General features: G+C 38.8%; 1 protein-coding gene across 2 annotated transcripts in view; it reads right to left on the bottom strand.

Annotated features, from left to right (window-relative positions):
- LOC145994298 (pleckstrin homology domain-containing family A member 8-like) overlaps nt 1-18,102 on the bottom strand; it is a 48,494-nt gene that overhangs the window by 18,007 nt on the left and 12,385 nt on the right. For both annotated transcript variants that reach the window (XM_083130412.1, XM_083130405.1), the window contains exons 5-6: nt 8,969-9,133; nt 4,581-4,630 (exon numbers count right to left, since the gene is read on the bottom strand). In XM_083130412.1, coding sequence (XP_082986538.1) covers nt 4,581-4,630; nt 8,969-9,133 — 215 coding nt within the window. The remainder of the gene's footprint in view (nt 1-4,580; nt 4,631-8,968; nt 9,134-18,102) is intronic.

The raw sequence follows: 18,102 nt of genomic DNA, 5'->3' as shown, positions 1-18,102 counted from the left end.
GTGTAAACACACCTTAATACAATAACTGCAGTATCCTAGTTCTACATTGGTACCTCAATTATATCATTCTGCTTAGCTTCATTAATATTCTAAAAGGAAGTAGTATTGATAGTTACCAGTTGAAACTTTTGCAATTGTAAGAGAACTATTCCTTCTAAAATAGTTTTTCCACTAGAATATTGAATTTTGCCTATTTTCCTAGTAACTACTTGCAGCTAATAAATGCGTTCATAGCACTGTCATACACCATCACTTACAAAGAAGCTCTACTTAAAACCTATATTAAATGGAACGCAGATATAAATATACTTATACGTGTCTATCTTCCATTTAGTATAATTTCTAAATAGTAGTAGTATTACATTTACGATAACTATTTACAAATTTAAGATGTAGTCCATCTAATTTGTTTTATTCCTATTTTACTAGGATTTCAGATAATTTCTTCCTTAAATTAGGTTTGAGAAACTGATGCCTTAGGGAGGAAATATTTGTACTTTTTACACTTATTAATACATCTGGCAGACATTTAATAACTCTACTAAATAATAACATCTTGTATCCGACCTCTAATATCTCCACAAAATAAAAAAGTACTTATTGCACTTAGCCCTGTTATTCATACAAGCATGAATTGAAGCAATAAGACTCATCCTATCCAACAATGCAAAAATAGTTCCGTAACAAAATATTTACAATCTTTAAGTTGTACAGGATTTTTTTTTATCTTTTCTGTCTGTTAAATACATATACAATATATACACCTTAGTTCTGGTTTGTAAAAATCTACACACTTGCACACACCCATACATACAGACACAGACGCACACATATATATACATACACCGGCTGTAGATAAAAAGATACAAATGTGTATTTAACATAAAGGATGGATGGAATGTTTTTTGACACTTGTTCTCTCAAGTTTATCCTCATACCAGGAGGCTGTTTCCTTTCCTGTGTGTGTAACTGGTGTTAAAACGTTTGAAAGAAGTGATACATGCAAACATGCCTCTCCACTCACTGGACACTCAATGTGAAAAGTTCACGTTCTCTCCTACAGACACAACTAAGCATTAATATGAAATGGCATTCTGCAGAAGAAAGTAGTCCAACACCCCATGAAAGCACCTCAGGATTTTCTACAAGAGAAGAAAACAAAAAAGCAATTCAGCAATGTACAGAGCATGATTAACAGCAACTAGAAAAATAGGGATAGATAAAGAGAAGATAACTATTTTCTTCTACTTTTCTAATCTACATGCTCTAAGGCCTTGCCGGACCGTTTGCCAGTGCTACAAAAATTACTGTGGTAGGTAAGTTCAAGTCTTTTGGTACAATACATTTCGACTCTTTCATCTGGTCATTCATTGAATAACATGTAGAGCATGATTGTCATGTTTAATGTTAAAAAAAATATCCACACAAACAAAGTTAATGCCAATGCAAGGATCATGACTATCTCTTCATGTACAAAAATTACGTATGTTCAAAGTCTCGACACGCTGTAGAAGGAACGCATGTAAAAACCTCACTCGTTTCGAAGAACTGCAATGACATTGTAAATTCTGAAAAACTGGATCTGTTCAAAGCAGTGTTTGAAATTAGCAATTGCAAGTTGCAAAATACAACACCATGGCCCAACAGCCCTTTGAAGACAAAGGCTTACCAAGCAGTTTTCATTCCGTGAAGTGTTTTCTGGCAGCAACTTTTGCTTTCAAAAAGAACACCAAATGCCCTCACCAGGCTATGTCAGCAGAAATTTTGGAGCTCCTACCAGTTATCGAACCCAGGACCAACATGTGATATATGGGAACTCTTGCAAAATGTGACAGTAATCTTCAGTTTGCGATCTTACTGCCGATTGTAGCCATATACAGAGGTTGTTCCGTCTACGTTTGGCCAATTTCGTTCCTCCCCCCCCTGCACTCAGAATGAACTCACCCAACCTTGGTCAGGCATGTTTGTCAGTGTAGTGTGTGAGCTGTAAAAGAGTGGTTGTGTTTTCTCACTGGGCCAAAAATCCCGCCAAAACTGAGCCGCTTTTTGGGAGGAGTGCGTTGTATAACTTTCCAAGTGTTTGCATTTTCTCGCTTGGCCGAAAATGTTGCCAAAACAGTTGCTTTTGGGAAGGTTATGTTGTAGCCTTTTATGACGCAAAGTTCAGTGTGTCAATGATCAGGAAGTAGTGTAAGAGCAAGAATTGTGACGTTAGTTTGACTTTATTCAAGAATGTGATCGGCAAGTATAAGGATTGCATGGCCCCAGTGTTCGGTTCTCCAACAAAGGGGACGAGAACACGGCCGTGCACACAAGCCACCACCAGTATGCAAGTGCAAGGTGCTGTTAACAGTTTCCAAAGACATATTTAGATGATTTTCCATCTGTCTTTGGGTCGGTGGATTCTCTTGCATGCCCATTCTGCGAAGTTTCGCCTGCATACTGGTGGTTTGCTTGTGTGCACGGTCGTGTTCTCGTCCCCTTTGTTGGAGAACCGAACGCTGGGGCCATGCAATCCTTATACTTGCCGATCACATTCTTGAATAAAGTCAAACTAACGTCACAATTCTTGCTCTTACACTACTTCCTGATCATTGACACACTGAACTTTGCATCATAAAAGGCTACAACAAAACCTTCCCAAAAGCAACTGTTTTGGCAGCATTTTCGGCCAAGCGAGAAAATGCAAACACTTGGAAAGTTATACAACGCACTCCTCCCAAAAAGCGGCTCAGTTTTGGCGGGATTTTTGGCCCAGTGAGAAAACACAACCAGACTTTCACAGCTCACACACTACACTGACAAACATGCCTGACCAAGGTTGGTTGAGTTCATTCTGAGTGCAGGGTGGGAGGAACGAAATTGGCCAAACGTAGGCGGAACAACCTCTGTAGTTCAGATCCTTATGAGCATCTTGAATCATTAAATGAGAGAATACGAATACAATATTTTCGAATTTTTGGATAATGGGTAATTTCATTTAACTTTCTTTCCTCAATCAAATGTATACTTTGCTAGCTTCATTGTAAATGTAAATTCAATGTTCAAAGCACTATGTTGACCAGACATTTTCATCTTCCAGGATAGATTTCAATATAAAAATAATTGAATATTTAAGCTCTAGTGGCTGGCAGATAGACATAAAGACTCCTACTGTTAAGGTTGGTTGATTTGGTGTTTTAAGTCCACTTTATGGACAGTAAGGCTAATTGGGACTGAACTTACAGTTTAAAGTGGGATCCGAACCACTATGTGCCTCCACCGGGTATCGAACCCCTTAATTGCAAGACGACAATGCTACCACTGTGCATCGGGGGACACTGTTAATGTTGTAAAAGGAATTCTGATCATATCAAATTATCCAGAATGTGCAAAGTCAGTATACATACATACATTGAAACATTGATTTTGTGTTTTTACGGGAACCAAGATGAAAAAAAGAAAAATGTAAAATACAGGAAAATTTTAAAATATGTTGCTTTGCTGGAATCATGATGAATGAACGTATGCGGTATAAAAAATTACTGTATAATCAGAGAACATAAATTCGAGGTTCTACTGTATATATTTCCTTCACTTAGTATTAATATTACATTAGCCCTTCTGGCCCTCGTTCTTTTCTTTCACTATGTACAGTTCTTCACAAAACATTGCACCACTCTTAAAAAATTGCACGCTTAGCGTGATTTAATAAAAATCATGATTTTTATCCACCCTGTATGTGATCATGGCTCCACCCTAGCTGTTGTCCGGTTCACAGGCTCAGAACAAAATAAATTGTTTTCTACATCATCCAGTTACCGGAAGATCACATAATTAGTAGGGAACACAAACACATTGGTGCTATTTTTTTGTGACAGACTGTATGCTGCGAGTTCTTGCTGACACAGGCTGAAAGGTACAGTACAACCCTAAGGAGGAAATCATAATTGTTGAAAATAGAACTGATAACTTCACTATGGTAATTACTACAGTTTTTAGTTACTCATTCAACGTTTATTATTTTTTGCTGAAATTGTTATGAGATAACAGGGTAATTGCACATGCTTACACAGAGTGAATTTTGCAGATGAAGGCAGACGAGTGTAATTTGTTAATTTCAGACAGAAAGATTAAAGAAGATTTGAAAGGAAGTAAGCTTTTATATTCAGTTCCCTACCCATTACATATGAGATTATTCTCTAGTTATGTGACTGCTGAGCAGTAAAACTGACGCTGACACAAGTTTTCTGATGGATTCACTCAAGAATGAATATCCACATTTGAATCGTAACGAATTCCACTTTATGCATATCAGGACATGAATGATGAATAAATAGTTTCAAGAACCTTCAAAGTTACCTGTCCAGCTTCAAACAAGCTCATTAAGTGCCAATTGGAATTACAGTATGTATAACTCCACAAATTTTGAATCAGAAGCTTGATAAATATTACCCCACCCTGTCTGTTCTGTGTACAAAGCCCAAGATAATCTAGCGAAGAACAAAATTGTCACAATTTATGTCTTAATCATTTGTTTCATAATGCCACTTAGAAAATTAAGCATGACATAGTGCTCTAAATGGTTATGCTACACCTACCTGTCCACTGAATTGGATCTCATCATCACAGGCACTGTCGGTTTGGAGACCTGTGAAGAGAAAAGTTTACTAAGTCAATTTGCAGTACAAAGATAGTGTTTTCGGTAAAGATAAAAATCACAGATCTAATTTATTTTTTTTGGTAACTGCAATGCAGAATTAAAGATAAAACAACAACATTCAGGAATATTGCAAACTATTAACAGTTTAAAAAAATCACATATTTGAACATTTGTGTGTGTAAAACATAGCTGTTCTGTGTGTGTATTATTGAGCCTGACACACATCATATGCATACTGAGGAGTTTAAGTCCAAAGGAATCAACTCTTATGAATACATAATTTAGGTATGTCTGAAGCAAAATATCCCAAAACCTATAAACTGAAAATTGATTTACGCCAAGGGGTCCAGTTCACCAGTCAAGGGGATCCAGGTTTGCCCAACTCCCTGCTAAAGCAGAAATGTTTTCTTAAGGTGCATCCACACTATGCCGGTTGGCAAGGTCAATCCACTTTGCCGAAATCAATGGATGTCCCCACAGTACCATCGTGTAGGGACATTCATCCGTCTAGTTCCACGCCTAGTTGGCAATACATGCGAAATACTCCATGAAAATGAATGATGAGGAAGAGGAGATTTTAGCAGCACCTTCTGTAATTGTTATTTCTATGAAGCGACCTCGGAGATTTTTGATTTGTCCGAGTCTGAAAAGTCAAACTAAGTATAGTGGAAGTGATTTAACCTTTAGCTGACAGAGCCTTGCGTACAGATTATTCCTGTTAAAGATGGTGCCTTTTAAAGAACGTGTTTTTCAAACTTGCTGCAAAAAAAACAAAAAAAAACAAAAAACATTAACTCGAGAACTAATTGCCCTAGAGATATGAAATCGGTTTTGTTTTCATTCTTAAAGACAGTGTATTTTGTAAGTTATACATTGTGCCTCCGAATAATTAGTATTAAAGGAAGAAGAAGAAAATTGGCAATTGGGTTCACATTATTGATGTGGTGTTGGTGAAACAGGAACTGTGCCCAAGAAATCATATAACGAGACACATTTGCCACAAACTGTTCCAAGAAACTTTCATACCAACTAAGCAAGGACACCACCTGAAGTCAAAAACGTAAAGTTCTGGGATGAAAAGTTCAAGAAAACAGGGAGTGAGTCTGAGCTTTCTTCAAAGGGCTGGTAATTGACATCAGAAGAAAGTGTAGAGCAAGTGCAAAAGTGTTTACCTCTAAGTCCAAAAAAAATCAGATTGCTGTTCTGTGTATACAAGGTGCAAATTGTCCAGGCTTTGTAACCCACAGGTCACATCAGGCACGTATCCAGGAATTCCTTTCAGGAACACCATTTTTTTAAGAGGTATAGTAAGAACCTCACAATTGTATGTTTAAGACCAGTGGTGGCAATTGGGTTCCAAAACAGGGGGGCAGAGGGCGGTGCAAGGAAAGTTTACTTAATCTTGGTAGACAAAGCTTAACATTAAGAGGCCATAATGTTGAGGCAAAAAATGGGGAGCAACTACCCCTTAAATCATCGCCACTGTAAGGCTGTCATTTTAATCAGAACGTGAAATCGGAACATTTTTTTCCACTCGACTCCTCTGTTTGGATGCATTAACATTGTGTGCCGGAACCATCTCAGTATGTGTGTTTGTCCATTTCTTCTCATCAGGCATAAAAACATCTATGGTGTCTTTGAGTGTTTTTACGAAACTGTTACACATGCACAGGATGGATAATCCACTCGACAACGCGAGATTCAAATTGTGGGCTGCGAACTGGATGCAGACAGCTCTCGAATATGTATCTCTGATTCGAGCCTGAACACCACTAACGTGTCTTGTCCTCCTATGTTTGCAGCTCTTATAAAATTGTTCAGATTCAGGCCTTAGCACTCACAAGTGTTCAAAAATGTCTGTCACAGCTTCCGCTGTCTTGTCATATATCGGCAAGAAACAAAGGAAGTCTTCTCGAATACAGCTGGATCTCGAAACAATTAATGCACAATGAAAACCCTTCCGTTCCCAACACATCTAATGTTTCGTCTCCCAGTATGATCAAATGCTTATTCATTTATCTCCAGTGACGTACCCAAGGGAGGGTTGTTGAGGTCATAACCCCATTTGACCCAGTATTCCTTTTTTTTTTTTTAAAAAAAAAAAAAGAACGTCAAAGACAGGAAAAAAATGGCAAAATCAGGACTGACCACCAAAAATAGTACGCGTAAAACCACTCTCCCTTCCGAAAATCCTGGGCACGCCAGTCTTTATCTTGGACACATTTTTTAAAATCAACTCACCAGAAGTTTTTATCATTCCGTATTCGAGATTGAAGTAAGATGCATTCTTCCTGCAGGTTTGGATATGATCCTTTAGGGTGCTGTCGTCTGCCTGCCTTCACACCTAACCTTAACAAGGCCCTAATTTTCCATCCTTGTAACTTAGATTTTCAAGACTTAGGAAGGTTTCAGACCGAAGGGACATGCGATACATGTCGATTGGAATGGGCCAATCAACAGCAACGTTTCACACCGTAGCGACACAAAAGGCCGCACAAACCTAATTTCGACTTGTGAAATCCTCAGGTGACACGGTGTGAAATCTCCCTTATAAGGCCACTGTCATTGTAACCTCGAAGTAGTAGCTCTTACAGAAGAAAAAAATTATACTCAACCGGTGGAATGATCCTCAGTTTTCTTCTCTCTCCTATATTTTCTGTGCTTGTTCACTATACAGGCAACACCTTACGATTTGATATACACAGGACATGTACACACAGGGTTATAGAACATTCTCAGTCTTGCCTCGATAATTGTCTATCTCCTTAAATCATCGTCACATTATTCAAGAAGGCAAAAACCTAATTTTATCTAGTGAAAAATAAAAAAAAATCCTGGGAGGCCCCGAGCCACCTCAACCCCACCTTGGATACGTGCTATTAACAATAACAGGGTTATAGAACATTCTTCGTCTTGTCTCGATAATTATTTCTTCCAAATTATCATCACATTATTCAAGAAGCCAAAATCCTAATTTTATCTAGTGTAAACAGAAACATTTCCTGAAGGGAGCTCGAGCATCCTGATTCCCACCTTGGATACGTGCTATTGACAATAATAGGGTTATAGAACACTCTCCGTCTTGTCTCGATAATTATTTCTCTCAGATTTATAAATTTATTATCTTCACGTTATTCAAGATGCCAAAAGTCTAATTTTATCTAGTGTAACTTGAAATATTTCCTGAGGGGGGGCTCGAGCCACCTCATCCCCACCTTGGATACATGCTATTAACAACAACAGGGGTATAAAACATTTTCAGTCTTGCCTCGATAATTATCTCTCTCCTTAAATTATTTTCACATTATTCAAGAAGCCAAAAACCTAATCGTATCCAGTATCTATCGTAAACTGAAAATTTTCCTGGGGAGAGGATCGAGCATTCTTCGTCTTGTCTCGATAATTATTTCTTCCAAATTATCATCACATTATTCAAGAAGCCAAAATCCTAATTTTATCTAGTGTAAACAGAAACATTTCCTGAAGGGGGACTCGAGCCTCCTGATTCCCACCTTGGATACGTGCTATTGTCAATAACAGGGTTACGGAACATTCTCCGTCTTGCCTCGATAATTATTTCTCTGCTTAAATTATTGTCACATTATTTTATTTCACCCCACAAGAAACCAAAAACGTCATTTTATCTAGCGTAAACCTAAAACTTTCAGGGGGGGGGGCTCGAGCCCCCTAAGCCCCCTCTGGATACGTGCCTGGGTCACATATTAACACATTGAATAACAGGACATATATGCTGTCATTACATCAATTCCCTCAAAGGAATGTCAAAACTGGCCTCCCCGATGGCGTACTGGTAGAGTTGTCACCTTATAATCAAGGGCTCCCAGGTTCAATACCTGGTGGAGGCACATAGTGGTTCGGATCCCACTTTAAACTGTAGGTCCAGTCCCGATTAGCCTTACTGTGCATAAAGAGGACTTAAAACAGCAATTCAATCAATCAATCTATCAAAAAGGGGGCAGAAGTAGAATTTCTCTTAGATGTGCTTCGTGCAACTAAAAGTGTTCACATGGAGGTTTACTGAGGATGTCCGAAATATTTGTCCACACTTTTCCCAAGTTTTACTTCTCCAAAAACTTCGGTAGGTGCAAACAATTGTAACGAGGGAGGGGCTTTGTAGACACCCACTAGATTTAAGTTTTCAGAATATCTGGATGCTTTGTTTTAAAACAAGAGACACTAAAAAAATGTTGTGGAGACAGACCCAAGGACCTGTCTGAAAGGACTTTTGACTTTGCATGACCAAGCTACTTGCCTATTATGAACTTGGTTACCAGTACAAAATAAAAAAACAACAAGTTTCCTCACCTTTCCTTTCACTTGGTTTGAAACTGCTGGAAGAGCTGTATCAGTCACGTGTTGGTGTGGAAGTTCGTAAGTGAAATTGGCATTTGAGATTTTCATACAATCTTCTAAAGTCTTTATAAAAGTATCACAGGTAGCACTTAGCAAACTAGTTGCTTCATCTAGTTTCTGAAAAAAAAAAAAGAAGCATATATGGGCATCAAATTTTTAAAAAAAGCAATGTTGTATTCTTCTTTAAGAATATATACAACTTGTAAATTAACTTATCACGTTTTCATTTTAAACTAAGGCTGAACCAATACAGATGTATCGGTAGGGGCATGCATATTTGCTTTTTGACGAAAACACGAAATGTGAAATAACACATTGTAATGTTAATTTTTAATGTTTCTGAAAGATGGGAGGTGCATTTTCCTACCCTGTTTTGTCACAAAATGATGCGAAACGAACTGCAAAATGCGATATTGACTCTTATACGTGAAATTTAAGAGTTTATTTACCGACGCCACACTTTCTGAAGTTTGAATTATCATGTGACTTATGCAATTTAAGGAAAATTTATTAATTCTGCTGTAAATATTTGAGAAGCAAGAATGGACCTCTATATAAAGGAATAAACTTAATACCCTGGTAACTACATAAATGTACTATTAAAAGGGCTATGTTTATTATTTTAAAAACAGTTTTTGAATCAAATATTCGATTATGTTCACAATTTTAAAACCAAAATGTCATCTTATATACTGGTTTGATCAGTTTTTTCACCGCTATAACACCGAAATTTTATTTTATTTACCGCTTTAGAATCCGAAATTGACTTTGTTTTTGTGCCGAAATTTTGCTTTTTATTTACCAAAAATATGTGCCTCTACGTATCGGAATAGGACAACACCAGCAACTTTTCTGGAGTTTTGATCGTTCGCAGGGTTCACAAAAATGCTGTGTGACATGTAGAGTCTAATTACCCTGAAAGTTGTGCAATACTCAAAGTTTCTATTGACTTTTCTCAAATATCATATGAAAAACTGTATTTTGTAATTATGTAACAGGTATCTTTACATTCCAATGTAATTTTTTGAATATTGTTTAACCTTTTGCCGCCCAAGGTCTTTTTCACAAGTAAGCCTCTATTGCCCGAGCCGATTTTGAGCAAAATGCAGAGTTTCAATTAAATGAGTGTAGATCGGAGGCTAATTGCCCTAGAGAGATGGGTGATATACCGTTGTACGCGGAATGAACCAGAGATTCAGACTATATGAAATTTTTGCAAATTCGTCGTATATGTGGCGGGGGGGAGGGGCTAACTCTCAAAATTCCAAAATTTCGGGGAAAAAAAAATTTGTTCCCCCACCCTCCCCTCAAGCAAAAAGTACATGATAGTGTCGACATGCACATGGAAATGATCGCTACCATGTAAGGAACACAAAACTATTTGCATTATTATCATATGACCAATGTAACTTGAGTTATACCCCCAAAAGGAATTGTCGGCACGCCACTGATTCAAGCTTTAAAATGCAGCAGTACCTTGAAATGACTTTAGCTCAGAGACTATTTGCCCTGGAGATATGAACTACATACCGTTGTACGCAGAATGAATCACAGAATCAGACGATATATAATTATGCACATTCGGCGCACATATGGAGGGGGAAAGGGGGGAAATCCCCTGAATTTTTTTTTTTAAAAATGGTTTCTCCCCCCCCTGCCCCCCCGAAAAAAAGGATATGAAAAGTTCAAAATGCACATAGAAATTATCGCTGGCATGTAAGAAACAGAAAAATATTTGCATCATTGCCGTATGACCAATGTAACGTGAGCTGTACCCCTGAAACGAAAGGCTTGTACGCCACTGTCTCAAGCTTCGGAATTGAGCGAAATGCAGAGTTACATTGAATTGACTACAGCTCAGAGACTATTTGCCCTGGAGATATGAACATTCTATTTTTAGACAATGCTTTGTGACCTCTGCTCAACATTGTGGAACACTTGTGCTCACAAACAAAGGTTTCCTTCAGCATGCTTCGAATTCCCATTCTCACAACGCAGATTCAACAACCAGTTCCCCCCCCCCCCCCCCTGCTTCCGCCCTCACAGAAAACTTTCATTTTGACATCGGATACTTATAAACAAGCTTCCTTCGAACGCAGATAGCAGGAGGACGTGAAAAGCATTGCTTTAGAACAACAAAGCCGGTCTTCCTTTGTCGGCAAAAATTTGACGTTGAAAAGAGCCGCAAAAGAGAAGTACCTTTTCCCGCCTTTTCCCCTCCATTTTCATGAAGACAAAAAAAAATGCAAAAAACCATTTCTGTTAAATACATGTGTTAGGAACAATATAAAAAAATAAAATCGAAATTCTAGACAAAAATAGAAAAGTTATAACGTAAAAACTACGACCTTGACACAGCGTCTCGTTCAAGACGCTTGGTTTTGTGAGGGTTACTTTTGGGTATCTCGTTCGAGACGCTTGGTTTTGTGAGGGTTACTTTTGGGTATCTCGTTCGAGACGCTTGGGCAGCAAAAGGTTAAAGGCAAAACTCTGGTAAATTGATGATTATAACTGTAGTGCAATTCTGACCCACTAATATTAATCAATGTCTTGAACACCTTTTAACTGTTAAAATTTTCCAACATTGGTATTGGTATCGGTGGTAATTGGTAAGAATATTGGTATTAGTATATGTTGCAGCAGTCCTATTTTAAACACACACACACATGTGTATATATGAGGCTATAGAAATAATAAACAAATACCTATTTTCTATTCATGGTTGAGCACAGTTAAACGTGACTGATATTTTCGCATTGCTGCTCTTGTTGATTTCTGATTAATTTCGAACGACCACTACCTTTATGAACACATTGCAGGAACAAGGATGGATAAGGTAGCACATCATTTCTTTGTTTACTCCTGGTTGGTGGTACAGCCACAGACACTTCTGCATTGTAACACTCCTATTATTTTCCAATGGAATCGTTGAAATCCAGAAGTGTCTGACTGTGGTCATTTTTGATACACTCTGTTTAATGCAATGTGCAATGTACTAGACACAACAGCAGCAATGGAGCAAATAAAACTATTGTTCCACTATCTAGCAGAAAGAGCGAACAAGGTGATGAGACAATTTCGTTACTACAAACTATATTTGAATTACTGTAATTTTTAATTGAACAAAATACGAGGAGCATGCCGAAAGTTTTTAGCAGTGCAATAATGTAACATTGCAGCAACTGTGCATGTGTTGCATTTGACAGCCTGATGTTTATTGACCTTGAGCAAACAATGGCTAGAGTGAGTCAGCGATAGTGGGGTGAGAGGTAAGAGCGATAAAGCAGCGCGCGTCATCCATTGTTGTTGTTAGTCATGGAGTTGTCAAGACGTGACTTTCGTGCCATGATTTTGTTCAATTAAAAAAAAGGCTTAACCGCAGAGCAGTGCGTTGAAAGTTTAGTGAATACTTTAGGGGAATCTGCCACTTCACGAGCCAGTGTTGGAAATTGGTTTCGAGAATTTAAAAGGGGCCATGTGTCACTTGAAAATGAACCTCGTACCGGACGGCCTAACACTGCAGTGACACCCGAAAACATCAAAGCTGTGAGGCAAATGGCGAAAGATGATCCCCATAATTTTTTTTTTGGTGATAGAAACGACTCTCAACATTGGGTCAACAGCAGCACAGACAATTGTGCATGAACACTTAGGATTACTCACGGAGATGGAAAAAGAGGGGAGGGTGGAGTGGTGTGAATTTATGTTGGAGAAATTCAACCAAGGTGCAAGTCATGATGTTTACAACATCGTCATGGGTGACGAAACATGGATTTACCATTACGATCCACTTACAAAGCAGCAGTCGCAAGTGTGGTGCTTCGAGAATGAAGAACCCCCAACAAAAGTGAAGAGAGCTCGAAGTGTTGGAAAGAAAATTGTGGCATCTTTTTTCTCACGGAAGAGACATGTTGCGCCAGTTGCACTTGAAAATCAGCGTACAGTGAATTCTGAGTGGTACTCAACAGTTTGCCTTCCCAATGCGTTCACAAAATGGAAGGCCCAACACCCAAGATCAAAACTTGGTCATCTGCTGCTGCATCATGACAATGCAAGTTCCCACAGTGCTTCAAGAACCGTAGACTTTTTGAGCCGCGAAGGAGTCAGAGTGTTGCCACATCCACCCTATTTGCTGCCCAAAGTGAAGGAACAGTTGCGTGGATGTCACTTTTCATCTGATGATGATGCCATTGCTGCTTATTTGGAGGCTGTGAACAACATTGCCGAAAGTGTGTGGAATGAACAATTTTCTAAGTGGTTTCAAAAGATGCAAAAGTGTATTAGTGTCCATGGAGAGTACTTTGAAAAAGTGTAAATGTCTGGTTTCAGTTGGATGATTTTTGTGGGCAGAGCTAAAAACTTTTGGCATTCCCCTCGTAGGTATATACACTACAAGAGAGTATCCGAATGTTAATTTTTCTCTGAGCATAAAACTATAATTTGCAGTGGCATATTCTCCACGTTATCTGGTTTATCGCCGGCAACAACTTTTTTCATAAATATAGAAATTGCCGGAATATTTGAAATTGTCAGACTTCTGTTTTGTTACCTGCATTGGAGTTTTATTTACATTATATCTAATTAATATACAGGGTTATTACAAATGATCTTTCCGATTACAAACTTGAAATACTCAAGTTTAATAACACTCAAATACATGAAAATGATATCTATGGAAAGGGAAACTCAAAAAGTTTTGAATTACATTTAGTTCACAACATCACATCACATGTGCTCAATGTGAGCTCCCTGTGTCATCCGACACACACTGAACCTGTAGCCCAATTCCTGCCATACAGGTTGTAACATTGGACGATCCACTAATGCAATGGCCTCTGTGATGCGAATGCAAAGATCCTGGATGGTAGGTGGTAAATGTGGCCGATACACTTGTTGTTTGACAAAACCCCAGAGAAAATAGTTACAGGGTGTAAGGTCAGGGCAACGTGGAGGCCAACGCAAACGTTCACTATCGTCACGACCAGAACGCCCAGTCCATCTCTTTGGTAGTCGCCTATTCAGTCCACGTCTGACATCTAAGTGGAAATGGGGTGGTGCACTATCCTGTTGAAAAATTAAACCTTCAATATCCTGTTCCAGTTATGGAAGAAGCCATGTACGTAACATTTGTAGGGATGAAATCCCCGTGATTGTGTTCTCGTCGAAAAAGAAAAGGCCATACACCTTTTCATGGCTGATAGTGCAAAAAACATTCAACTTGGGGGAGTTGCGTACATGCTCCACATAACCTCTAGGATTTTCTAAACCCCAGATCCTGACATTATTTTTGTGCACTTTGCCTGACTGGTGGAAGGTGGCTTCATAGCTGAACACCAATGATTCCGTGAAACCATCAGTTTCCATTTCAATTTGCATGTCCTCGCAGAAAGACAGTCTCTTGGCTTTGTCGTACGGTCTCAGGGCCTGCAACAATTGCAGACGGTACGAATGGAACCGCATACATTTGCGTAAAATCTTCCACACAGTTGGTTGCGGGATGTCTAATTTGCTGCTGGTTGTGGTGGTGGGTTTCTGTGGACTTCGTATGAAACTCTCTCTCACACGCTCCACAGTTGCCTCACTTACTGGTGGACGGCCGGTTGACTTTCGCTTGCAGATGCATCCCCTTGCTTTAAAGTCAGAATACCACTTAAGGATACTAGGCCCACTGGGTGTATCTTCACCAAACTTTATTCTAAAATTACGTTGCACAGTGATAATAGACTGGCAGATGTGAAAATCCAGCACACAAAAAGCCTTCCTGTCTTCCTTGCCAGCCATTTTCTCTCCTATCGCCCCTAGTAATGAAATCAATAACTACGTGACAGTTATACCAACCACTGAAACTTTTTGAGTTTCCCTTTCCATTGATACAACTTTCATGTATCTGAGTGTTATTACACGTGAGTTATTCAAGTTTGTAATCAGAAAGATCATTTGTAATAACACTGTATAACAAATACATATAATAATAAGAACTGTTGCTTTAAACCAGGTCAAATTTTCAGAATAAGCCACTAATAATTTGGGATGTTGGATGTCCTTTATTGTTTGGTTCTGGATGCTTCACAAAATTTAAATATTTTACAGATGCGCTTGTTGCAACGTTTACTTCCATTATCCTCAGGATATCTTAATACATAAAATTTCATGATAATACATGGTAACTTGGCACTTTTAAAAGCATGTAGAACAAACCTCTCTTTATCTGATATTCTGGTACCAAAGCACAAGCTTACCACACGATCCAACTTCCTGCAGTTTCAGTTTGGGAGATCTGTTCTCCAACCTGTTGCTGGAGGAGCAAAAAAAGACTCTACCTTCCAAAAGCTAATTTCACCCATTCTCTCATCAAGAGCATACATTATTTGTTGTACAGGGTGTTTATAAAAAAAAGGTAGCTGGAACTCAGCACTCAAACCAAAGCTTTATTCTGCTCATTTTTACGCAACTACATGCTCCACATGGTGTCCGTCATTATTCACTACGTACTCCATACAGTCAATGATCAGTGCAACCATGGCAACACACTGATCTGGAGTTACAGCAGTTATCTCAGACTCAATGCTTGCATGCAGTTCATGAAGGGTACATGGTACCGGTTTGAAAAACTGTTCCTTTCCGATGCTCCCCAGAAAATCATCACACAATGTGAGGTCCGGCCTTCTGGCAGAATAAGGAAAGGTACATCCCCTGGAAACGACCCTATTGAGAAAGATTTCCTCGACGAATGCCACATTACCACTGCTGATGTGTGGGGTGGCTCAGTCTTGCTGAAAGACTTACTGCTCGAAATCCAAACCACTATTTGTACAAAAGGTTTGTAAATCGGCATGGAAGCAGGTAAGGACCTGCTCCATTTAAACAACAAATGTATGTTCAGTTACCTTCTTTTTTTAAACACCATGAACCATGTTTACTGCACACATCATGAATACATATCTGTGTTTGGCGTCTGTTGCAAACACACTATTCATTTCAAAAGTTTACCATTTTATGAGGAAAAATGATTCAATTCTGAAGAATGTTTCAGATACCAGAATACAAAAATAAATGAAAAATATAGAAAATGAATATTCATAACAAAACACTTACCAATAACAAATCTGCAATACACTCATTATAAAGGCTAGTCTGTTATTAAAATAACTGATTAAATTAATACTAGAATTTGCTTGCCAGCATTGAAGAAATTCTTCTTGTCTAAAGAGATAAGTAGAAAACATCAGATTAATATATACCAGTATCTATCAGGCAGTGATAATTATAGGGATCACACACTTGGACCTTAGGGAACAAGAATGAAGAGTTACTAAGAATATGGGAGCAGTCAGAGCGAGCAAGCTGGCCGGTGCTGCACTCATCCAATTGTTTCGATGAACCAAGTGGTATTAATATAGGAGACTAACTAAATTTCCCCTGCTACAGCTGAAAGTACAACAGGAACATGCCTGAAACACTTAGGTTGTCAAATGCATTATTATTCAAGCAAAAACACAGTTTGGGCAGTTGAGAGGGGAGGATTGCCACCATTGCCTTCCCTGTGGATCGCAAGTAGTTTCAACAAGAATGACGGAAGTGCTTGCAGAGTTGATTGATTTTGATATTACGGGCATGTCAGTGCATAGGTTATTTTGGGCCATCACACAGTATAAGCCCCTTCACTACAAAAAAATCAAGGACAGGCCCTAGCAACAAAATAAAAGATTTTTTTAAACCCGTGGCCCAACAGGCCATGATGGCCGGGACCTACCTACCACCTCACTCCCACCTGACGAGGTGGGAAATCATCCAACCAGTTACGGGGTGGTGTGGTCAGCATGGCGAGCCCCTAGTCATTGTTGTAGGTTTCGAGACCAGGTTAGTAGCTCCCCAATTTCCTCATGATAGTGGGTGGCCACAGGTCTCATACACAGACCGAAATCTCAGAAAAGATATCTATTAAAAACTCCCTAACATAATTTTAAAAACAAATTCCTTCTTTCACTACTTAACAAGAACCAAAAACACAGCGTTTCAGACGATAAAATCTCTTTACCTATTAAAAGCTGAAGATGTAAAGGAAAAATTCAGCACACAGAGGATTACCCTGGCTGTGGATCCAGGTGCCAAGGCCTCGTTGCCCTGCAAGAAACAGTTACCTGGCTGTACTAAATTCATATTTTGTGCTTGTGCGAATTACTCACTTTATGACAAATTACGTATTAACATACTTATGAGTTGTGAGTATGAATCGTTTATAAAACAACGTTTCGTAAGTCGACTGCTCACTTCTTCAGGTTCTTTCCTTGGGTAGCGCTATCGCATTTTGCCACGTCAGCTTGGTGTAAAACAAGGAGTAAGGAGATAGGTTTCACTATGGTAAAAAAGGTTGCTAAAAACTTTCCAATGTTTTGTTAAAATATCACGCCCAATTCTTTCATCATAAAACCCCATTGTGTGTTAAAAGCCAAAGAATTGGGCATGGAAGTTTTATCTAACATTGGAAAGTTTTAGCAACCTTTTTTACCATAACCTATCCCCTTACTCCTAGTAGCGCTAGCCAAGGAAAGAACCTCAAGGAAGCAGTCTACTCCCGAAACGTTGTTTTATAAATGATTCACTCACAAATTGTAAGTATACTGTTTTTGGTATTTTGTTAAAAACGTAATTTGGCTGTACTATGGGGAAATCTACAGCACTGTTGTGAACTTAGCTCATTTTGAGCCAGGTCTGGCTCTTTCGTTGAACTGGGGCGCATGCCTCCCTGCCCCACTATGGTGCTATCATTGGCTCCGGCTTACATACACCAACTTTTGCCATAAGTATACATCTTGCACATGATATTGTTATATTTGCTTCGTCGCCCCACCCCCACTTACCTCCCCAGCTACTTTTTTTTATAGTGCCTTGGCTAACGTGAAGAGGACGTAATATTGTTATCTGGGAAACCTTTATTTTTCATTTCATACGTCCATCTGTGGATTATTGATCTAGATGGTAAAAACTAAGAATAAATTGCCATCACTAACGGCTAACGGTAAACACAGCAGCCCCACCCCCATTCATTGACACCTAAAATTTCCCTAGGAGGCACTTTATACAGT

Source organism: Lepisma saccharinum, chromosome 1, assembly GCF_977018435.1.
Source record: "Lepisma saccharinum chromosome 1, izLepSacc3.1, whole genome shotgun sequence".
In the NCBI taxonomy this organism is placed as follows: Eukaryota; Metazoa; Arthropoda; class Insecta; order Zygentoma; family Lepismatidae; genus Lepisma; species Lepisma saccharinum.
The sequence above is the reverse complement of the archived record's forward strand: the minus strand, read 5'-3'. Positions and strand labels throughout refer to the sequence as shown.